Genomic DNA, 24,833 nt, shown 5'->3' on the forward strand with positions numbered 1-24,833 from the left:
TAAACCCTTTAGAAGTTTTTCTTTTACAAACATGACTCTTAATGACCTAATTTATAGACATCGACAATGTCATTTGACAAAATGGTACAAAAAGAACATGCTTATATGAGTCAAAGTGATGCTTTCACACTAAAGAACAGTTCAACACTATTACACACGGTGATAGCAGCATTGTGCTCTGGAGGGGTTTTGCTGTCAGTGGTAGAGGCTCACTGAACAAAATAGATAGAATCACCAAGAAAGGCTACCTCCAAAATCCTGTTTAAAACCTGAATCTATCTAAACTTCTGCACCGGAACTGCAGCCAACTGCTTAAGCTTACATCCGTGCCTTTGGACTCTGGCAGGATTCCCAAGTAGCTTGAAAAATCAGGCCATTAACCGGGATAACCTGCAAACCGTACACAGAAAGGTCTAAATTTAGCAATTTGTCAGTTTAGTTCAAATCCCCACTGGTTAGTTAGCTTTGTGATTTTACAGAAATTTGCAACGGACATAAATCTAGATAGAATTATAGTGTTGTATGAGCTTTGGCAAAATAGAATAGGCGAATGTAAATGTTGATTAACATCTTTTGCCGATGCCGGTTTGGAAAAGAGCTCTTAGATTGTAAGGAGAGGAGATGTTTACACAGATACATTTGCATGACTCAATATAACAAATGCTTTGCTCGCAGATCATTTAGAGTCTGACAAAAAGTTTCCATTTGTGGTTCGGTGTGGAAACAGAAATCATAATAAATTTGTGTTGTGCATTGTTCCTCTTATTTCTATATTTTAATCTTCTTTCAGGCAGCTAATAAACCCTTCACAGAAATAAACAAGTCATCTTCCACAGTTGTATCTTTAGAGCTCATCTTGCTATCTTTAGATTTCCTTCTTTTGTCTTGTTTACTGATAAGATATATCAGACAATTTCACACACACACAAACACATTATGCTCAGAATAATTAACTGACATCTCTTCTAAGATACATTTCCGTTATACAAAGACATGAATGTGACAGATGTTTGATGTGAGGCTGTTTGATTGATTATTTCCTGTGAGTTTCTTGGTTTTCCTTCTTGTGCGCATCAAGTGATTGACAGTGAGAAGAGGAGCACGCTGCCAGTCAAGTAATAAAGGGTTTTTTGATCAGGTTTAGATTCTCCTTCCTCTTCCTCTGGTGTGTTACAGCCTTTTTTTGGAAAGGTAAAAATTTCACAAACTGAAGTCAACGCTGAGAATAGTTATCCTTACTCAGAGAAGACTCCTGTAGCTGCTTTGTTTACTGTTTTTCGTCATGAATTTTCTTCCTTAGAGGTCTAGAAAGCGTTCCACAAACCAAGATTAAGCAGCTGATTGGCTTCCACAGACTTTAACGGTTAAACATTGAACATGACTACCCTAAACAATAAGATATGACACTATTCTCCACTATACAGTTTAATGTTTATACAAGCATATAGAACATTATTAAATGAATAAATGAAGCCAAATTAAATCAAGTAGACATAGAAAAGGTATGGTTGGAGGGTTTTTTTTAACATCTGGCAATATACAGTTAAGCCCAAAAATGATTCGAGCCGTGGTAGATTTAGGTTCAAAGCAGTAGCGGCAGCTCAAACACAAGCCGCCTAAGAGTTCGTCTGAGTTCATAAATCACAAGTGGAGACGTGATGTTTGGCACAGCTGTGAGCTTTCAATATTGAAGCCAGCAGTGTGCAATGACAGGAGGTTTTGTGCACCATTGACGTCAGCTCTATGCCTTACATCTGCTTTGGAAGTCCCCCTTTGCCATTCTTTTCAAAACAATGTAGGCGACAGACTGTGTAACGATACTATCGTGTGCCAAGCAAATGTTTCAAATCTAACTTATATGTATTACCTTCTTACTTTTGTTGTAGGAACTGATTTTGGAATCTTGCTTTATGCATTATAATCCTGCTGCTGGCTAGCTGCACAAGCCATGTGTGCTCAGTACATCACTCCCTTATTCTGCAATCCCTGCATTAGCCTTATACAAGTCGGAGGACGGTGGGCTTTGACTACATTGTTTAGCGAGTAACAGGAGACACATAGGGACTGACTTTAAACCTCCTTGCCATTTGAGCATTCCACCAAACACAAGGAGATGGCAAAAACGGGTTACTAAGCATGCCCTCTGGAGGAGAAAGAGACACATAGGTTGTTTTCACACCTGATAGTCCGGTAGACTAGCTAGGTTCCATACGGGACCAAAATTGCCAAACTCTTACAATTTTCAGCTGGTGCGGTTTGCTCTCACGCTGCACTTTGTCAAACGAGCCAAACCCTTTGACAAACCTGTTCACCCCCCTCGCCTGTGGTGGCGCTAGCACCAAGAGCCACCGAAGGACCGAGGTTGGTCGGCAACACAGCACGACTTTCTTCTCCATGAAATGTAAACGGAATTGGAATGGCAACAGATTTTAGCCGCGTTATCGCTATGCTGTCTTCGGCAAGTGTGCCAGACAAGCACGATTCAACTGTGGGCTCGGCATGAGCGGGGATGAGGAAGAGGACACAAAGATTGTTATATTTTACACAAGGCGGGTGAGATGGCTCCGTATGAGGAGGCAGCGTGCGAGCAGGGGCACATTCAGCTTTATTGCACTGATGTCATACTTACACAGACATCAGGCAAGGTAATTACAAGGTATCAGTAACTTAATTGGTTTTATTACTCAATTACAATTGCATTTACCCAGAATGCCACACACTGTAGTCTGCTTCCTGCTTTTGGGGTGACCTACAGTCCATTTAGCGTTCACATTTGGATTCAATCTGGTCACTTCAATCTGAGCTGAGACCTAGGTTTTAAATCGCACCTGATTTTAAACATATCCCTCCCTCATTTCCCATCAAACCCACCTGATGTAACTGTTGTTGAAAATGCCAGCCTTAGCTTACTCTGACTAAAGCACACAGCTTCAGTTAGATTCACAGTCCAAGATTTACTGGCTACACTTATAACCCCAGAAGACACTCCACCCTGGTTTGGGAATTGGCAGTTTTTGCAACATATATTCACTTATTAGTTTATTAGGCCCTCAAGGGACTTTAACCAGACACCAGCTGATCCCAGAGGCCCAAAGGCAGTTTTGTTTCTTGACAGCAGCAGTATGTTCATCTGCCTAAACAATATTACCACCACCTGTCTGAGGACAAAGTCATATTGCTGGGGTTTGGATGGAGGGGCTGCCCAAAAATCCAAGCTTTTTTTTTTTTTTTCAATCTTCGATTACAAATTAAGGATCTTACTGTTGGACAGCCTGCAGGACACGGGCTGCATGTTCCAGGTTTTTCCACTGATTAAGACCTTCAGGTTTATTGGCTGAGGGGAAATAATGGGAAACACAGTGAATGGAGAAGTTTTAGGCCATTACTCATAGCTTTTATTGGCATGAGCTCTGGCTGGCACACAGCCAGTGACCTGCACAAAGGACAAAGCACGTAACGCCTCTCCTGGCTCCTGGCAAGGAAAAGCACAGGAACATGGCACGGGTGTAACGGGAAGGAGAAAGTAAGAGGAGATATGCAAGTGCTGAAGGTGAATAAGGGGTAATTGGTAAATAATTTAAAAAAACATATCAACTTTACAATGTCTAGCCAGGTTATTCTTCAAGGTAATGGACCAGAAATTCACCTCAATGTTCTGGAGGGTATGTTCAGGTTCTACTGGAAAGATTTCAACAATGAAAAACTGAATTTTAACCATTTGGTAGTCGAAAACCTTGGACATAAACGCAATTATATCACATTTTAGCGCTTTAGTCATGTCTACAATAAGCACAGTGTCATTTCAGTGGCTGGATTTACAACTGCAATTTTAGAGCTTTTCAAGTCATATTTAAGTCTCTTCAGGATTTAGTTTGTAATGATTTTCTTTTGGTAACGTCAGGTTTTTAGATCCCTCCATCTTCCTATGAACTTTAAATAAGCATCCCTACAGAATGATGCAGCCCCCACCATGTTTCACCATGGAGATGGTGTATCCAGGGTGTATACATCTGAGTCCCATAAAATGTGCAACAGTGATGAAACTACATGAGAGTGGCCAGCTGACCAAAGGTAATCCAAGCGTGCATTGATGTTTCGTCCAGGAGGCCAAAAGGCTTTCAGACAAACATCTTAAAGATTACAGGCCCCATTGGCTTCAATTCATGTCATTCTTCATGATTCAGCAGTAGAACATGTTAAAAGGTGAAAGCTACTGTTGACTAAAAAGAAAAGGGTGCATGCCATATTGGTCAGTAAAATGTTGAATGTGCTTAAACTTCTGGGAAGCTATTCTGTGGACTGATGAGACAAAAACCAAACATTTTGAAAGATGTTACATTTAGCCTAAGATAAAACAGCATTTCAGGAAAAAAAGACATAATATTGACAGTCGAGCATTGGAGTGGTGGTGTGATGGCATTGGGGCTTATTTGCTGCTTCAGGACCTGGAAGACTTGCTTTATTTGATAAAACCGTGAATTCTGAGTGTTGGACCATCAGCCAGCCAGACCATGAAGTAAAACTATGAATGAATGCAAAAACCAAAAGGACATTTTTTGGGGTGGCAGGACATAAGTCTGTTTGAGATGTTGTGGTGGCGTCTTAAACAGGTGGTTTAACTTGATTGAATATCATCCAATGAGGCTCAATTTAAACAGTGCTGTAGCAAAGGCAAGTTTCTCCATGGCATTTGTAAAGGATTTGATACTACTTACTGGATGGTTGATGGTTAGTTTTTGCTGCCAAGGCGGTAAAACAAGTTTTTTTATTTTTATTTTATGAAGTTATCTTTTTCTAATATTAATTATAAAGAATTATCTCTATAATTGTGTCATTTAACTGTGACAAAAAAGAAAAATCAGTAATAAATCTTTAAGGGGACAAATACATTTTTATAGGTTGTTTAATTAATCAGCTAAGCTAATAAGGTCAGTTTCCTATTCATCTGTTGTTTATCTTCCACTTACCTTGTAGACAAATAGGTTTCTGCCGTTGGTGAATCAGTGAAGTATTCGGTTATTTTCATCCAGTAATTATCTTGGTGATTATCTTAATGATGACTACATGTGCCCTACTCTAAAATGTTTTGTTCACCGATAACCTTGAGCTGATATTTATAAAAATGTAACTAATTAATTTTTTTTTAATTTTTTGTTTTGCACATATGTCGTTTCTGTTTTGTCCCGACTGAAGCCTATCAGACGTGTTCTCAGGAAAGATGGCGACCTTTTGCAATCCTGCAATTGGTTACTTAGCGGAATCAAACTGTTTAGTGCTCTCGGTTTCCCTCCTAATTAGACTTTTTTTTTCCCCACATGCACAAAGTCATATTCTCAGCTCTTTGCTTTTCTACTGAGTCCAGGCTGCTATAGGCTCAGCATGTGAAAATGTCAGCCTCTCACTCCCACACAAGCAAACATGAAGACTTTCCACACCAAATCCTCGCAGAGATTACATCTCTGTTAATTACCTTCCTTTGCAGTGGCTGGATGGATTGATGCGAGCACGCACGTGCAAACTTCGCCGTATACAAACAGATGGGGACACAGTCAAATACACACTCTGTCTGGGCCCATAGAGACTGTTCGCATCTAATTAGATCTGATAGCTGTGGCAGTCAACCTTATTGACATTGGTATGTTATTTTTTTTTTTGTTTGTTTGTTTAGCGGGGCAACAGTTTCACTTTTTGCACAGTATAACCACACACTTCAATAGGTTTTATTTGGGATTTTATGTGCCTGACCAACATGAAGCATGCCAAATTTTCTGCCGGCATTTTCAGGTCATTGTCCTGCTGGAGGATGAGCCTCCTCCATGCCAGTCTCAAGTCTTCTGCAGCTGCTAAAGGGTTTTCTTCCATGACTGCCCTCTGTTTGTCGGGCTTCCCATGGACTCTGACCAGCCTTCTTGTCTTTACTGAAGAAAAGTAAGCCCACAGCATGATGCTGCCACTACCCAGATTCACCAATGGCGTGTCCCCTACCTGTGGCAAAGTGCAAGTGTTCCCTTTTATGGCTTTCTTTCAACAATGGCTTTCTCCTTGCTCTTCCATTAGGGACAGATTTGTGGGGGGAATGACTTTTACCCATCCTGTCGACAGATTCTCAGACCTGTGCTGTTTATCTCTTCATCTCCTCCAGAGTTATCATGGGTCTCTTGATTGCTTCTCCTATTGATATTCTTCTTCTTCCAGCCCGTCAGTTCAGGTCGAGTGTCATGTCTTGGTAAGTTTTGGATGATGGGTTGAACATCTTTAGGTGGTTCTTTATAATCTAACCCTGCTTTGAACTTTTCCACAACCCTAGCCCTGACCAGCATGGAGTGCTCCTTAGTCAAAACATCTAATGCCTTCACAGATTGTATTTACAGAGTTGTACTCACTGGGACCTTGTTTACTAGTTAGATGACTTTTAAATGCATTTTTTTGCTCTGTATTTTATTTAAGAGTATCAGAATAAAAAGTGTCTAATAAAAATCCATCGCCCAGTTATTTGTATGTGCAAGATAAATTAAAAAACGTAATTTTCTTCAATCACTACTTTGCGTTTTAATTCCTGAAACAGCCTAAACAAAATTATCCATATTAATAGTTCTACTTTTTTCTTCAAATTTAGCAAGAGTCCCACTTTCTTGTTGGTCCCCTTCCAGTTGCACGGTTCTACCTTACAGGAGCCTGATCGCCTTACAAAGCAGCAGAGACTTCATCAGATCAGTGCATTGAGTCAACGTTTCTAACTGTTTTTTTAAAAAGATGTTGGGTATTCTTTTAAGAGTCAATCAAGCTGGGTTTATCAAACCCATATCAACAGTCCCACGCATGCAGCATCTCCTAGTAAGGCGAAGAAGCCAGGAACAAACAGAAGCGTTTTAAAAATGAAGTGGATCCGCTGCAAAACGATAAACACCTCACCGACTTGAGTCCTACAGGAGGAAACATTTCAACTGCGCTATCTTCATGCGCTATAGCTGGAGGAGATTATTTGGAGGAGTCGTGACGTAACCTGGAGCTAAGCAGAGGAGGTGGTGGGGGGGGGGGGGGGCTTTCTCCTCTGAGGAACGCACACTGTCTCACACACACTCAGAATGTCTGCTGGAAACTATTGGGAGCCGAGCTTTTTGCACAACCTATTATGGGAAAAGAGTGGGCCAAATGTTGCTTCTGATGTCTGGGTATTCTGATGGGATGTTGCGGTGGAGCTGTTAACCTGGCCGCTGTCGTGCGTAAATGGCAAGAGTTGCATTTGACTGAAAAGAGAGAGAGAGAGCGAGGTGGAGAGAAGAAGCGGAGGCAGAGAGAGAGAGAGAGAGAGAGAGAGAGAGAGAGAGAGAGAGAGAGAGAAAGCGACAGAGAGAGGGAGAGGAAGGAGGGAGGGGGGCTGCAAGGCGACTTTGGCTGGCAGTGTGCGCCTCTAGCTCTCCGGCAGCGGGAGAGATGTGCGTAACATGCAGCGGAGAGCGGTGATCATCGCCTGTGGAGACGCCGTGCGCACTCGAAGAGGGAGCAGCCCGCTTTTGCTGATCTAACGATAGAAGAGAATTATTTAAATAAAGGAAAAAACAACTAAGGAATTTAAAATGCAAGCCCCCAGCTGCTGATTGGGGGTTAATCGCCCCTCTTGGAGCCGTTCTGACGCAAACTAGCGCGCATAAGATTGTCATTTCTTCCATTTCTTTTTTTTTTTTTTTCTGGAATCTCATCTAAAACTGGACGATCAAGATTTTTTTTTTTTTATTCCTCCTCCTGCACTATGAATGTTGAACTGCGCGGCGAGCTGAGAATGAATCAGTGCGTGTCTGCGAGCTGATTTGGAGTGTCTGTATCCCCCCCCCCCCCTCCTCCTCCTCCTCTATCACCCCCAACCACCGCCACCACCGCTGCTCGGCTGTGTCGGTCCGCGACAAACCTTCGCCACAGACCCCCAGGATGCAGGTGCTCCGAGTTGCGTGGGCACTGACCGGAGCGGCGATCTGCTGCTTTCTCATCCTCCTCATCCACTCACGCCTGTTAAAAGAAGGTAAACCGCTTACAAATTCCACTCGTTGTGTGCTTTTGAAAAATGCGTAATTGTTTTATTTATTTTTTTCTTTCTGGGGGAAAAAAAAAAGTGTGCGATTTCCACTGCAGTCAGCTTAGCACTTTTTTTTCCTTCTTCTTCTTCGAAACGCGTCCAACTAACCAGAGTTCGATTTGTTCGATATAAAGCACGCCTCATCAACAAGTAATCCGCCTTGTTTGTAAACGTTTCCAACAATTTGGGGAACAGATTATTATTATTTTTTACAAGGAAGCCCAATAAACAGCAAGAATTCACGTTTGCTTCAAACGTTTTCAATAGATGGCACTAGAGTCTAGCTTTAGGGTAACATTGAGGTCAAGCGATTTTAATATACCTCCTTTCACCTTCTATTGTGTTTTCTGGCCCCTCATATATTCAACCAACAATTTATTTCCGCCACGCACCTCCCTGTCCACTTTGGCCTAGCAGACATGGCCACATCATAGTTGAGCAGTTCACCCCCTTTTTTTGTTGGGAGAGGGGGGGAAATTAATGGAGTGTCATTTGCTGACATTCAACTGTGAATGGCGTGTGGTTTAATGAGTCACAACTTGACTGATGTTTCCGCCTGGCAGATTATTCCCTGCAACCAGTCATTAATTCCACCTACAATGCGGCACAATAAATACAAATCACATCTGTCTGTGGGGAGATCTTCCTGAGCTCACTTACTCCTTATGAAAGTCTAATGGTGCAAAGCTGAAGAATTACTGTACAATATACAGCTTGTTGAGGGGAAAAAAAAAAAAAAAACAGCACTTATTATTCCCTTGATGGAAGCGCACCCAGAGGGCGAGCAATCTGTTTTAGGGACAGTCACATGTTTCTTTTGTGGAATTATCTGAAAAGCTTAACTTTGGATGATGTGCCGTCCACTCCACTGCCTCCAGTGCAGGGCACGGATATTCAGGTCATGCAGTGGCAAACATACATGAAAACAAAGTTAAGCCAAAGAAAAATGGAGGCGAAACCCTACGGTTGGCGGCTTTGGAGATTTGTGAAAGACCTCAAAATGCATCCCTAAAATTTTCTCACCAGAATTGGAAACTGAGTTAAGTCTGTGATACACAAGACACTTCCACATTATTATGGACTGGATGCACATTGGACCTAGATTTAGTAAAATTTGTAAGAGTTTCATTAAAACAGGAATCAAAACAAACCTAAAAAAAAGTGTTCTGTTCAACAAAACAGCCAGTGTATTTGATCTATGCAGCTACACCTTCGCTGTAGTCAAGTTTAAAATACTGTTCCCTCAAAGTATGCCCAGCCCCTTGCATGTTCATCTTCAAGAATGGATCCTTGTGTCAATGAAATCCTAAATGATGACCCTGGAAGTTGGGTTCTCATTTTAGAATCGCACAGCTCCTCACAAAAGGTCCCCATGTCTTTATCCTTAATGGATTACTTCAAAGCGTAAAGACCTGAATTGAGTCAGAAGGCTGGGGGTGGCATCCTCCCATTTAGTAGAACAGTGCACCAGGCCAGTTTCAATTGGTATTTTAAGTCATGTTTTCCCTTTGCAATTTTCATGTGTGCAAAATCTTTTGGGGCGAAGGAAACTCAGTAAAGAGCCCAACCAAAGCATCTCTTCAGCCTCTTTCAGCCCTTCAGTTTGGGACTAAAAACTGATTTCTGAATGAACCAAATCCAGAGTCAACCCACCAGTGTTACAAACTCTCGCCCGCCAAGCGAGGTAGCATCAGCACCGCGAAGGTCGGATCGGCCGCCTGGGGTATGTGGCACAGCGATGGCGGACAGTTTTTAGTAACACCAGCAGACAACACTGGGACAATGTCCTCTGTTTCCTTTGATGCTCTTGAGAACGTTTGCCCGTTGGAGGATCAGATGTTTGGTTCGCATCTTTGTATTTTAGTAGACTTGTGCAATCGACCGGAAGAGAAACGTTGGTGTTTCCAGTGTTAACTCATGGTTTAACTGAACCATAATGTGATGCAGCTACGGCAACGCGAAGGACGACTTGGGTAAAGGTTTACTTGGCTTTATGGTTTGAATTTAGAATGTCACGATAAAAGCAAAAATAAGGTGCAGGATGAGGTTGGAGTTTTAATCAGAGGTCAGAAAGACTGTTTTGTGGCCATGGTGCAGTACAACAAAGTGCTGCCCATGGCTGTGCAAGGGAGGGGGGGGGGGGGGGCTCATTAGATTCAGACCATCAGCAATGCTGAGTTTGTTGACAGGCAATGCAATATTTTTGACCTTGACTGCTGAGTTGTTTGTCTGTATCATGTTGTGCTTTTACACCAAGGTTTTTTTTCCCCTTAAGCTTGCATTTCTTTGCTTTCTGACGAGACATCAAATAGCTTTCAACTTTAGGGGGGGAAAAAAAACCTACTGGTCACTGTGTGGCAAAAAAAAAAAATGATGGAGTTTAACTTCATTGTGGTTTTCCAGCATGGCCCTTATTGAAATCCACTGGAGAGGGATGGAGATGAGTCACAGAAAGGAGGGTTGAGAAAATGCACACTTTAGGCTGCAAGAATGAGCAAGGTCAAAGCTGGCTGTGAGGCCTAATAATGCGAACTGATAAAATGAATTCAAAGGACTGCATTAGTGACAGTCTTTTGGGGACGAGGATAATGAAAGGCATGCACAAGAGGCCCAAAGAACAGACCCCTTTTAGTCTTTTCTCACATATCCCTTTTTGAAGAACATCCCGATTGTCCGATGCTACTGCCTCCTTTTGTGAACTGGAACAAAAGGAAGAGAAAAAAAAGCAAATGTATTTTTAGTTTCCTCTTTGCTATGTCACAGATTGATCACCCCTGCTGTGCTTTTCATGCATGTAGGTGAGCGTACAGATGTGTGTGTGGGTGGCGTGTTATCAGATGGCAGCCTGTAGACAGCAGAGTTATTTTCAAACTAGCAAAGATGGGACTTGTAGTGAGCTAAAGATGCGTCGTGGGCAAGCACAAATAAGTATTGAGCCTCATCGAATCAGCTCTCTTGCATACGGCAAAATCTTGTCCAGTGGCGATCGCAAAATGCAGAGATAGTGGATTAGGATAAGCGACGTCCTGGAACAGTGTGCACTGGAGATGTGGAGGGGTTTTACGCCATAATTCTCTGAAAATGCTCATTTCAATAATTCAGTCAATGAACCTAATCCCATTTTGCTCTTCATTGGCCGAGGTATTTGTCACATGGTAATAGAAACCCTGACAAGCCTGCAAAATTGTTCCTCTGTACTCACGAATTGAGGGAAATCTTGGTGAAATTTATACCGTCACTCACTGAAACAGCCTAATTGAGGCGGCTTGTGCGTTACGGTTGCAGTTAAAAAAGCGCAGTATCTCTAAAAGCTCCATAGACCCTGATTCTCTTAAAATGAAAGAATAATATGTACATTGGACTGTATTTTCCATACAAAAATGCAATCATATTACTTTTTTTTTCAGTTTATGAATCAACTTTAAGGCCCAAATGTGTTGGGTATTTTAATTCAGTGGTCTTAAATCATTGATTGCTACCTTCTCTTTAAGTCTGTAGCCATCATTATTTTAGATACAGACTTTTTCAGTTTTTCTAGGTACAAAATCTACTGGGACAATGGAGACCCAATAATACACCCACTGAAAGCAAATATATAACCCTAAACACCTTCTCCCCATCTATGTGTGAGTTTTGTTTTAATGGCCCAGGTGACGAGGAGGGTCAGCTTAGCTTCCAAGAATAACCCTCTAATTTTATCTTCTGTAATTGTAAGATGGCTTTGCTGTCGATTTATGAAAAACTAAGGGCCTCTTTAAGAGGGACACGTGGCAGCACAAAAAAAAACAGAACTTTTCTTCCTCCTGTTTGTTGTTAACATTTCCGTGTTAGCTAATGAAGCAAATCGTTAAAGGCATCGAATTACTTGGGAAATTCTACCTGTTAAAACGAAGCCTTAATTTTAAAATGAGTAGCTAAATTGTTTGGTAATTTGAAACAGAAAATTGTTGGAAAAACATTGATCCCATGTCATTTTCACTTTTTAAGCACCACACTCCTTATTATTATTATTTTTTTAGACAACAGCCATACTGATTCAGTTCCATTAGCTAAAACATGTTGACTGCCCTGTGTTGTGGAAGGTTGCGTGGGATTAGAAGATGATCGGTTCTTTCAAGCACTTGTTTAAAATCAGGTTCACACTGATTTGTTCTTATTCGGTCGTGCAATACAACATCCATCATGCAGGAGGAAATAAAAATCTTGATCATCACTTGGAAATAGTCTAATCTCCAGCTAATTCATAAAATGTATTACTTTGAATACAGTCAAACTGCAAGTGTCTGGAAAGTGCGCTTGGGAAAAATAGGGCATATTTGCAGTGTCCGGCTTACCAAACAGACCTAACAGTTTGTCGTATGTGTGGAGGTGATTAACCCGGGTACAACCACAGGGTTAGCCAAAGTGAGCCGGAGTAAAAGAGATGTGTGTGTCTCCGCACCGCACCTGACATCTAGCAGCTATAATCTGTTTTCATTTACATCTAGACCGGGGACCCCTCGTAAAAAAATAATAAATAAAATAAATAGATGCTAAAGATTGGAATGACGTCTTTTGGCATGGTCGCACAGCTTGGAGCTGCAGCCTCAGGCAGATTTAGGTCAAGCAGTGGTAAATGCTTGGTGTCGTGCACTGAACATTTTTGGCCTGTAGAGAAAGCAAGCTAAAAAGGAGAGCACCTCATGTTTCAACTACTGAGCAGAAGCTCCTTTGAGTGTTACATTTTTTTGCTTTTAAAAATCAAAATACAAAAAAAGAAAAGAAAAAAAATTAATTATGTAGTCAGAGGATTCTGCCAATTTGTTGACATGCTTTGATCATGTTGCTCCCTTTGAAACTGTGCCTAATCAGCTCACCTTTCCAAAGATTTCAGCTGAAAGCAAGGGTCACAGCCAGAAAATAAAACTGGTCCCTTTTGCTTGCGTCTCTCAAACGTGAAACAACTTGATTGCAGTCCCGAAGAGTGTTACTCGACTGCTTGACCAGCAGATTTTTTTTTTTTTTTTTTTTTTTTGCTGTGCTGAAGGATTTTGACTGGCGAAACAGACTCGGAATTCCTATTAGTTGTTCCTGTTTTTCTTCTGATGATACGATACACAGCTATTCGGTTTCACCACGCCATCTGCAGTTGCCGTGTCTTGTCTTTGCCTCTGAATATTAATTGAGTTTGTGCCAGAGTTGCAGAATGCTGAATTCACTTCAGGCGGTGTCGGTAAAAGGCAGTCGCAATGTCACAATCTCCATGTTTTGTTGGCAAAGTCCTGAGTGTATTCAGGCCCCTCGCAGCAGTGAAGCACGTAGGTAAGCATTTCCCCACATGTAATCTGCTGTGAACTGCTTCAAATTGAGCACAATTTATCTGTAATGGTCTGTATCAGCTGCAATCTATATGGACGATGCACATTAATCAATGCCTTAATTGATTCATTAGTTAAAGGGTTTGTTAATTAAATCACTTTGATGAATCAATCACAGTTGAAGCAGAAACCTGTGGTGGGTTTTCAGAGTAATCTGAACCGGGGCTGAACACCCCCCCCCCCCACCCCATGCCCTGTGTCCTCCAGCACTTGTCATCTGTGTGCGTTGAAATCTTCAGTGTGTGTCCGCGGCTCTGGTTTTCACAGCTCCTATTGATTGTGGGACAGTAAAGAGTGTGCACTATTGCACCCAGTTTTCCTAAAGTCCTATCGATTCCGTTTTGGCAGTGCTGTGGGACAATAAAAAAAAAAAAAAAAAAAAAAAACAGAAAATGGCAGCGGCTGAAACGGGAGCTTAATAAAAAGCCGGCCGTGTGTGGATGTTCTGTGCGTCCTCGCTTTTTTTTTTACTGGAGGGACTCAGTGGCCTTCGGAAATTAGGATGTCAAAAAAGACATGGCCCTTACACACTTCATTCCCTCCCTTCCACCCATGACGTACCGCGTTAAAGTCCCCAAGGCCCTGCAAATCCAAGCTTGAAGAAAAAGATTTAAACCGCCCCGTAAAAACCTAGAACATGCGACGCTATGTCGTACATCCTCAGGCACATTAACCTAATGAGAGGCTGATGTTAAAATGTAAAACCAGTACAGTTTATTGTAACACCAATCAGTAAGTTAACTCAGATTGTACTCTTCCTGTAAAGATGGTGGAAACTGCACAAGGGATTGGATAATTTTTGTTACTGCAGCTGTATCTTTAATTAAAACCTCACCCTCTAGCCAGGGAATCTGTTCTGGTCACTGCACTCTGATGGAGCTGAGCTGTATGAATTAGTCATGTGGGCGCAGGCACACATATACTAAATGAAGGGAGAAGACTGGAGGACAAAAAGAGGGAGGAGGGCTGGTTGGTGGAGAGGTTAGAGACTAGTAGCCATTCGTCTATCGGCGTGTCAGCCGGTGAGGAGGAAGATCCCATCCGATCAGCATTTTCATCCTTCGGAGGGCGGATTCTGTTTGGGCCTGTTTTTGCAACAGTGGCAACATGTCCATCATGGGTGCCTCTCAAAGAGAGGCTCGTCCTCCCCTTCGGATGATCCAGTGCTGAGCTTACATTGGAGTCATTCGGATAAACAATCTCAAAGAGTTATGATTTAAGGGAAAGGAGCCAGAACCTCTGTCCGTTGTATTCATAAGCTGAGTCTCCCAGGTATTGATTACGTGACCACCGCGGAGGCTCGAGTGTGGCGCTTCCACACATTCTTCTCACCCATCGAGGAGATGACGGGTGAGAAGTGTGTTTACCCTTCCGCAGTTTCAATTTGTGCTTTCATGCTGTGTCAAAGTTAGAGATGAGGTTATTGCATCGTTCAATCAATCGCTTTGTCTGTGTTCATCTAGCTAATCAATAGCTACTTAGGAAGTCTGATCTTCTGTGTGCATGAGATCACAGTCACTTTGAATGGATGTGGAAACCAGGCTTTTCTGCCTTCACAAAAGCATGGCCCTGGAGGCCATTGTGACACAAATGTGGTGCCTTGTGATAACAGGCTCGGTCATGCTTTATAGATCCAGTGTGGGGTTTTTTTTGCTATTTTTCCATTTCCATCTACAAGAAGTGTAGGTTTAATTTGACATTAGCTTGGCTATAGTGCATTAGCTTTTTGTGTCAGAGCAGCAGAATATTACCAATGCCATGCTGCTCCACCGCAACAAATTGCACGCTACTCTTTAGAAAACTAATGGAGGCTGCATCGATTCAAACAAGGCCAGCCTCTTGCTTTGTCTCGCCTGTCAGATTGTGTCTTAAGCAATTTCATAAAGATCATTATTTTCTTTCTCGGGATGTCTCGGAGCTAAACAAGATCCTCCTTCTCTCGTTCGTTGCCTTTTGTACCGCTCATGGCGACAGCTCTTATGGCCCAATTGAAAATGAATTAGAATGGAATGACACATAATGAAAATCACCAAAAAACATTGGCACGTCACATCCTTTTAGCTTGTTGCGGCCTTGAATAGATTGCTTGCGGGTCTACCAATTCCTGTTCGCGGCGCCCAACGCTGTGAAGAAAATGGGTTTAGCCCACTGTAAAGGACAAGCTGTATCATTATGGGTCATAACAGGCAGTGCCACTCATTTATCTTCTAATGCCATTAAAGGTGTTCAGCGGGAAAGCGGCTGAGGTAGATGTTAGTCATGCAACAAGAGGGAGAGAACTCATCACGTTTGGCTGCTCATTGACATATTTGATTTAGCTGACAAGCATCACAGGTTGTTCAAATGGTTCTTATGGCTTGCTTTTTGATGCAGTAGAAAGTAGTTCTTAGTTATAATGGTTTTCAGTATAAAGAAATTGTCAGTATAATTGTGCAAATTGTCTCCATGGTCTTACCCTATTGCTCAATAGCCACCAAAGAGTTAGGAATGGAAGCCAGAGGTGCGCGTGCTCATGAGCTAATGCTTCCTGTTTTGTGACTTGGAGTGTTGGTGCAGTCAGTTTAAGATACCATTGGAGTAAACCGCTGTGTGCTGAACAATGTAAAAACATCCCAGTGTGTGCATATGTACTGTTTCCAACAGGCCCGAGTCTATCTTAAGAGATATCCCTGCTGTGTGTTAAGAGTGATCTGGTCCGCTCTGTAGAACGTTGGGACCGCTCCGACCTCAAATCGGGGAGATTCAACATGTTTGATGTGTTCCCCGAGGACAAACGAGTCTGCGTGAATGCGATGTGTAGCCAATCAGAAAGCGAGGTGAGGGAAACCCCAAGAAAAAAAATGTCATAGTGCAGCAAACGTAGAGCCCCTGTTTACGTTGTCTTCATTCCTTTAACATGCGCCTTTTCTTTTTATGGTTTTTCTCTGTTAAAAGTAGTCCACAAACTATCGGCATTGTTCGTCCTCGTCATCCATGTTTATTTACTCACGTTTGATGTTGAGAGGTTTCGCAAGATTTCCCGTCTGACATCTGAATGATCCTAAGTGAAATCTGTTTGTGTGTGGTGTATTGACTGGACACTACACACTGTACGAGCAATACTGTTTTCTCTACGAATCCCCAAAAGCTTTAAGGGACCACACCACAATTCTCCGTCCCCTTTGTAACGTGACACTGGCTCCGCGCCTGCGGGGAAAGCCCCCTATTGGTTGTTGTGGCTTAGTGTGCTTTGTTTGCAATGGACGTAGAGGTTGTGGAGAAGTAAATGAGGAGACCCAGTTCAATATTTTTTAGATTTAGGCTAATAATAATACCTACTATAGGTTGGCGCATGAAGCTGTAAATTTGGCACCGCATATTCATCTTTATTGCTTCTGCTGGGGGATTGATTCATGACCTTGGGATCTTTGATGCATGTCCTCTCCCTTCTCTGTCTTTGTCCGTTTTCTGTTTGAAGACTGTGAATGAAGCCATCTAGTCCCAAAAAATCTTTAAGAAAAAAGAAAAGAAATAAGCCTTGCCATATGTATGGGAGCCAGTGGCTTTCGGCTTTGAAAATATTTCAGAGCTATATTTAAGAATAGAAATAGAAATTTTCTTTATTGTTCCACAATATGGAAATTCGGGTGTATCAGCGGAAAAGTGAAAGTCACATGAAAGCAGGCAGATTCACACAATGTACAAATATAAGGTCAGAAAAATAAGAAAAGCATACTGCAGTTAGGGCTCATTTACAAGATAAGACAAAAAACACTGTGCAATTATTAAAAATCGCATACACACATTAGAGAAATGTGCAACTGAGTAGGGTGGTTTTTAAAAAAAGTATGAACACATGCATGTTATTCATAAAAAAACATACTTTACAGGAAAAAACAGCAGGGATGTAAACACATATTAGGTTTGCTGGTGCCAGTGACTTTTTTTTATAAACTCTAGAAGCTGCTCAGAGGAAGGATCTCCAATGGCGCTCCTTTGTGCATCTAGGATGCAGGAGTCTATCAATGAAGGAGCTGTCCAGCTCTGCAACAGCATCATTCATCATGTGGGAGACATTTTGACCACCTGCAATGGGTCAAGGAGACATTGCAGGTGGTCTAACCGCTTCCCCGTACTTGTAGATTGCTGCTGCTCTAACAAACTCCACCATATAGAAGTAGTAGTAAATGATGGCATCATCCACCCCAATGCCAGGCTGATTCTGGATCCAGCAAAGACTTCACCAGGAGGTGAAGATGGTTGAGAACCAACCTCTCAAGGGTTCTGACCAGATGCAATATCTGTGCTACCGGACTATAACTGGTGAGGTCCTTCAGATGGGTGGTCTTCAGCACTGGTACCATGAAGGAGGTCTTCCACTGCTGTTCATCTTGCAGTCACGGCACCTACAGCAGTACCTTCCCCAGTTTCATGCTCAAGTTGAACATGTGTGCCATTATTCCAAATTGTCGATCTGTGGAGCACCTCCAGAGCCTGGAGCTGGCACCATCTGGACTTGCAGCCTTTCACACCTTTACCTTTCATAACTCGTTCCCAACCTGAAGTGTTGAAAGGGACAAGATGGTGGTGAGGGATGGGGCTGTGGGATAGAGTCCTCTGAAGCAGAGGGAGTAGGTGATGGCTGAGAGTTGAGAGGTATAAAGTTTTGGGAAGGAAAGCAGGCAGTGGTCAAAGATAAGGACCTAAAACCTGAAAACCTGAAATTGTTTTCAGGTCACAAACCAAGTTTAAAGTAAACTAAATGGCTACTGTCTGGTTTCTTTTGTATATTAAATTTGATTAGCCTGGCAACTGGTTATGATCTAATTGGCTTTAAAAAAATACTTCTGCTTTAAGACTAAAGTAGTTGTATGGTATTTGTTTTACAAGAAGATAGAGCTGGTAACTTGGTAAGCAAACAATTACCATTGTTTTTTACATTGATGCTTGGTTTGCCAAATCCTTCTTAGCTTGTGACTGCTAATTTATCTGCTCATTTCTACTGTACTGATAGGGTTCAGGGTAGGTGAGAATGTTCTCCATGTTCTCCCCTCACACTTTAGTTGCTGCCTCAGTTTGAGATGGATGCCAGATGTGTTTAGGGGCAAACCCTGAGCAACTTTTCCCCATCCTAACCCTCTAGGGTTAGAGATTTGAAAGTTAAGACTTACATATTTCATAATTTAATATTTATGCTGTGCAGTTTGAATTTGTAGGCTGGATTTTTGTTTCTCTGTTCCAGCAACATTGATTCGTTTGCCCCAGTTAATAGCCCTTTTTTTTACATTTACATCATTGTTACATATAGCTTTATGCTTATGTTTACTGCTCTGCTGATATAAAAAGCAGGGAAGGAAAAAGAGCAACCAGCAAATCTGCTTCATCATAATCATTACGGTCCATTCCACATGGGAGGGAGGAACTTCATTATAGTACCTGCAGGGACTGTTAAAGCCAAACTCATGAATACAGAAAGCTTTCTTCCATGGTGTGCTGTTTCCCCTTCTGTCTTTTTTCCCCCCCTTTCCAAATCACATTTCTTCACAACAGACACGATAATTTACAAGGCATGCTCTGTTCACTGCCATAGGTGCTAAAGTAGCTGAAGTTTATTTGCTTGCTGTTTGAGCTCTAGTGGAACCAGCATTCCCTAGCCCAATGCAAATTTCTCTCTATTTTGTATGCATTGACATGTTTTTCTTTATCACTCATCTGCTCTCCTCAACGGCACTGACTTTTTTCTTTCACCGCACTCGTTACACAAAACACGAACATATTTTATGTTTCCGCGGTTATTATCACCAGGAAATTCGCGTTGAGGCCGTGAATCAGCCATTTTCCCCCCACACGACGTAAAACGGTAAAATAGATGGAGGAAAAAATCATATTTTAATAATGATATGTTCAGCAAATGAAATATGCCATGTTTGCACATTTGCCTTGCTGAACAGACAATAAATTATATCTCTGTGCCGCATAAGCCCAAGGATAAAACCACATCCAGGGAGGAAAGAAAAGGGGCTTGTGGAATGCAGGAAACAAAACGCCCTTGTCTGAATCAAACTGCGGAGAGAGAGGAAACACTGACACATAGGGTCCTGGTGGCGCAATTTACCGCCCGGATGAGCTTGCCGGTGTGCCTCCGAGCACATCTGTATGATGAGCTTGGCATGTACACACGCAGGGCCTTCTATTACTTACAGATAAACACGGAGGCCATAGGCAGTGGCACATAAACACGTGGAAGTGCACTGATTAATATGAGTTCAGGCACATGCCCTCCGTGCAGTGCGACAGGCCATACGCACCGTCTTGTGTTTACTATAATACGTTGCAAAGCGAATTCCTGCTGCTCCCAGGTCCAATTCATCAAACAGGTTGCGCGGAGTGTTTCGGGAGGCTGCGTGCGTGCGTGTGTTTGTGTGTGCCGTGATGCTTTCATAACACGCCTCTTCAAAGTAGCGCAGGCCCAGATTTGTGCTCACAGTCGTAGAGCCAGCTGTTGTATGGATGGATGCAGCTCTATAAAGGATTGCTTCCCCCATACACAAGGTTTCTGTGCATCTTTCATGTCAACATTTCATTCTTTTCAGGTTTCTCCCATCCTTTTTAGATGCGAGGTTACAGCATATATCTCTGGAGTCAACAGGCTTCGAATGCAGAACCTGCGAGATGGTTGGATGTGTGGCGCTGTTAATCTTTTTTCTGACAGTTTTATGGCTCATAAAAGTGTCTCACAATTTCTTAAAACTTGGGACTGTGGTCAGTGAGTTGAAGCAAGCTAACAAGTTGAGTAACAAGCCAATCTGATGCAAAGGGAACAGACGTGAGTCTAGCTTATGTTGTTAACCACACTCAATCCGTATATTTGATATTTTGTTTTCTTAAGGTGTCAAAAACTCATCTAATCGCATTACTTATTATTGTATCCATGATTATAATGTCAGAACTAACATTTTCTTGATATTCAACCATTTTTGGAACATATTTATTAATTGAATAATAGCACATTCACCTTCATTGAGTAGCAAACCAAATTCCCATTTAGGGTTTGAAACAATCATTTTTAATAAATATACCAGGACTGTTCATTAAACATTTTAAACTCGCTAAATTTGTCAATTAGAGAAATATGATGAACGTTAACATGTTTTGGCAGGAACTCATACTTTGTTTTTTTAACATATTATCTCCAAGGTTTTAATAAGTCTGGTCTAATAATCTTTTTCAATGTCATTGTACCATCGACATATCTAAGAAAGTATTGCAAGCTTGCCTGAGGTGTTTGTTTTCACCACCGATGGATGGATGCAGTGCTTTTAGTACGCAGTACTAGCGCTTTAAAATTTTACCCGTCAGTATACCGGGACTTTTTCCAGTTTTCCCTATTAGTCACAACCCCCATCTGACCGCTCTACAGTTTACAGCTTGTAGCCTATGGGTTAATTGTAACCTATTGATAAATACATATAGCCTCTATAGCTGCCCATTGTTTAGGCGCACAATGCTTGGCGTACATTCAAGTGGATGTTGGTGTTTCGGACGAGAGACGAAAAGCATCATGGATTTGATGCTCCAAAAGGGCTCAAAGAGGACATGAACTGGAGCTGAGGTGAATGATAACAGCAGCACTCTGAACAGTCCCTCACTACTCAAGGAAATGGAAATCAGACTCATTTTAGGGCCATAAGCACAAATGCTGTGTGGTTCCCTCTACCTTGAAATTAATCATTATACTACATGGGTCAGTGTGTTTCTCTTTATTTCCAAAATAGGTTCTCAATATGAATGCTTTGAATAAAGTTGCAAAAAGTAAGAGGAGAAATTTAAACCTTGATAAAACACGAAACCAATTCCGCATCAACAATGGTGCATATACGTCCTCACATGATGACTGTGTTTCACCTGTCTTGGAAGAAACTGATTTTGAGAGGGATTAACATGAGGAAACAAGGTAAACTTAATGAAATGCAACAATTTATTAATACAGAACTAGGACTCATCCTATTATGTGCTCTTAGAACGGGACCTTTGTGCTGTTTTCACATGTATTTGTATGATGCAAAACATATCAAAAGGGTCTGTCTCTACAGAGGACCCTTACAAAATTACCCATATGATCATGACAAGTTTTGTTTTCCAAAGAGCTGGTGCTTATAGAAAATCCAGTTACGCACTGGAACTAGTTTGGTGGAAAAAGCTGAAAAACCTGTTTAGACTTTTGTGCAAACCTGTGTAGAAAAGTCCCCTCATCTGAGCCCGGTTCTGCTGGAGGTTTTTCCTTCCCGCTAATGGGTGGTTTTTCTTTCCACTGTCGCTTCATGCTTGCTCAGTATGAGGGATTGCTGCAAAGCCATGGACAATGCAGACGACTCTCCCTGTAGCTCTACGCTTCTCCAGAAGGAGTGAATGCTGCTTGTCGGGACTTTGAAGCAATCAACTGGTTCCCCTATATAGGAAATTTTTGACCAATCTGAATAATCTGACAGATTTTGACTTTGTAAAGTGCCTCGAGATGACATGGTTCATGAATTGGCACTATATAAATAAAATTGAATTGAATTGAATTGAATCTTTTGTAATTACCGAGCTAAATCTCACGGAAATTGGGGGCAAAGGGAAAAAGAAGTGAAAGGGGTCTACAATCTATGTCACTGGGTTCTGTGGCTATGAATCTCACTGGGATCAGCAATAAAAACCAATCCCACCTGTGCGAAAGAACAGTTCAGTCTCTTCTTCATAGCAGTATCACACGCTGTCTATGTAGCAAAACCTCACCGCCGTCTCTTGAGGACGAGAAATATTGGCCCGACATCCTTTAAGTTATCTTTGGGGATGGCTTCACAGCTGACTCTCTGCTGCAGGGTGTGGCTGGCAGGTGCAGCCTTTACCATCTGCTGATCAGCAAAGCTTCTTACAAGGGAGTATAAGAGGAGCAGGAGAGCAAGAGGAAGAACACAAGATTGTTCCCGCTTCTTATGTGATCCCTTGCACTCCATGCTGTTGCTAAGGGTTCCTCGTTCCAAGATTGTCCCAGGTTCTTTGTTGCTCCTCAGAATGCTTCACTGGGAGCAAACATCCCTTCCTGCTCACCCTCCTCCATGCTCACCAACAAGACAACTGGAAACGAACACTATGTAGCTCCATGTCGACCTCCGTACCTACCACAACAGGATATGTGATACCCTCCCCTCCGAAATCATTAATCATCAACTGAGAAGGACACTCAAAACCGGTTAACTTTCATATTTTATCATCTGTTGAGTTCTCTCCAGAAGAAAGTTGCGTTACAATCTGTTCATAGATGAATATTTTAAAACTGCCTATTCTGTTCATGATTGGGTCTGATCATTTTCCCACATGGGAACGCAAAACCCATCAAGTCCAATGATTGCAATGAATTGATAGCGGACAAGGCTTGATGAACCCGATCTGGGTTTTCCCCAATGATCCTGAAGTGATCAGAAGGTGGCAGAGATGCCGTGATCTTGTTGAAGTTGGAGCTCTGACCATACTTATCTGTTTCTAGCCTATCAGCTAGAACAGGACCAAATAGAGCATTACAGTAATTCAGTGTAATAAAAGATTTGTTGTCATATAAGTTAGGCTTCCATATTTTAAATTTCATTGGCAAGAACATGGCTTAAAAGAATAACCATTGTCTTCGTCTGATTCTGAGTCTGTAAAAAAAAAAAAAAAAAAAGTTATTCTGCTGCAAAAAACACCTGACCTTAAAAGCCGACTACCGTTACATCTAAGGAGTTCTTACGTGCTGCATGATGGGAGAATAATGCCCAAATTTACATGCAACCATGTGGGTTACTCATGAAGGCATGTGTGTGTGTGTGTGTGACAAACAGAAAAATCCCCACGTCAGCAGCTTGATAAGCTGACACAAAACATGTGTACGCACATCGCATCTGCAAAATGGCAGCATCACGTGTCGTTCCGTTGCCACACGTTGACAGACGCACGGTGTTCCGGATTTCGACCGAACACTTGACAAAATCTCTCGTACATGCGTGCACCAAACGCATGCATGGCAGCCTTTGGGCAGTTCTGACATCATTAACACGAGGCAGAAGGAAAACCAGCGATATCTCAGCCCTAATAATCTCTGATAGGGTAAACAGAGCACGGCCACCCACCTGCCTTTTGGCCCAGGTGGAACCACTTGAGTAAATTGCCTCCTTAATTGATGGACTTGAACTGGTTGCTGTATGCTAGCTTGTGTGCGTGTGTGTGTGTGTGTGTGTGTGTGTGTGTGTGTGTGTGTGTGTGTGTGTGTGTGTGTGTGTGTGTGTGTGTGAGACAGAGAGAGAGAGAGACCACTGCCTTTGCTGCTCCTGCTGCCCCTGGCGAGGGAAGCTTTAATAGTGGAAAGAAGAAATCTTTCAGCCGATAATGAAATAATTGGCACAAGCGGTTACACATGTGAGCGCCCATGTGGCACAGACACATGCATGCTGGCAATCCATTTAAGTGCAAGCACAAGCAACACACACTTTAGATTCTGCCCTTTCTTGCTACACTTGTGTACAAAAGACACACCGATAGCCCTGGCAGTGAGTACAGATGGAAAAGTGAACAAGCCTCATGCACCATTTCCTCTGGTTATACTTACAAATGAACTTACCCGGTGGTTGAACATGGACACACTATGACGACTAATGAGGTGGACAGCGACAGGCGGATAAAATGTAGGGATTAAGGAACGTAAGGGATCCAAAAAGCAAAAGAAAGTATAAGAGAAATTTGAATCATAGAGATGGTTGAGGGAGGGAGGGAAGGAGGGAGAAGAAAAAAACAAGTAGCAGGTTGTTGCCAGTAGGTTGCTTCCTGAAATAAATTCTTTTTGAGGGAGGGTTACCATGGCAGCCCAGGTAATTTCAGACTTGGACTGATGGAGCTAGTAACCTCTACCAACACTAATGAGATAGAAAGAGAGAAAAGGGGGTTCCATTCAATTTAAACATCAGTGTACTTTCATTAAAAAGGGGATTTACTAGCTCACTTCTTAGGGTGGATGATGACTCAGACATATTCCCCTTGGACTGAGAATTAATCAACATTTGAGAGGCATATCATAAGAAAGTAGGTGAAGACGAAGCAGGAAAAACCTGCTTTATAGTTTGATGTTTAGGCATTTAATGTCTGTGCCTAGAAATAGATGTTAGAAAAATTACGTATATCTGGCATTTTAGCAGTAAAACTGAGTAAATTCCACCTCATTATGCACACATAAGTTGTATACGCATTATGAAATATTATTTTTTCACTATACACATGTTGAAAATTAACCCTCCTATGTTCTAGTAGTTCATAGTTTAGTTTCACACAGATGGGCCTATCTCCAATCAACCCAACAGATTTTTTCAGCTGTCATTATTCAGTTTAATTTTAAAGTTAAAAAAAAAGTTGTAACA

The 24,833-nt window shown here is 42.0% G+C and overlaps 1 protein-coding gene across 3 annotated transcripts in view; it reads left to right on the forward strand.

Moving 5' to 3' along the window:
- tafa5a (TAFA chemokine like family member 5a) overlaps nucleotides 1-24,833 on the forward strand; it is a 199,054-nt gene that overhangs the window by 50,415 nt on the left and 123,806 nt on the right. Inside the window, exon 1 of one of the 3 annotated variants that reach the window (XM_036148867.1) lies at nucleotides 7,332-8,017. The exons of the other annotated variants lie outside the window; for them this stretch is intronic. Coding sequence (XP_036004760.1) covers nucleotides 7,927-8,017 — 91 coding nt within the window. The 5' untranslated portion in view covers nucleotides 7,332-7,926. Of the gene's footprint in view, nucleotides 1-7,331; nucleotides 8,018-24,833 lie in introns of those variants that run through there. 3 annotated transcript variants of the gene reach the window in all.

Source organism: Fundulus heteroclitus, chromosome 17 (assembly GCF_011125445.2).
Source record: "Fundulus heteroclitus isolate FHET01 chromosome 17, MU-UCD_Fhet_4.1, whole genome shotgun sequence".
Taxonomy (NCBI): Eukaryota; Metazoa; Chordata; class Actinopteri; order Cyprinodontiformes; family Fundulidae; genus Fundulus; species Fundulus heteroclitus.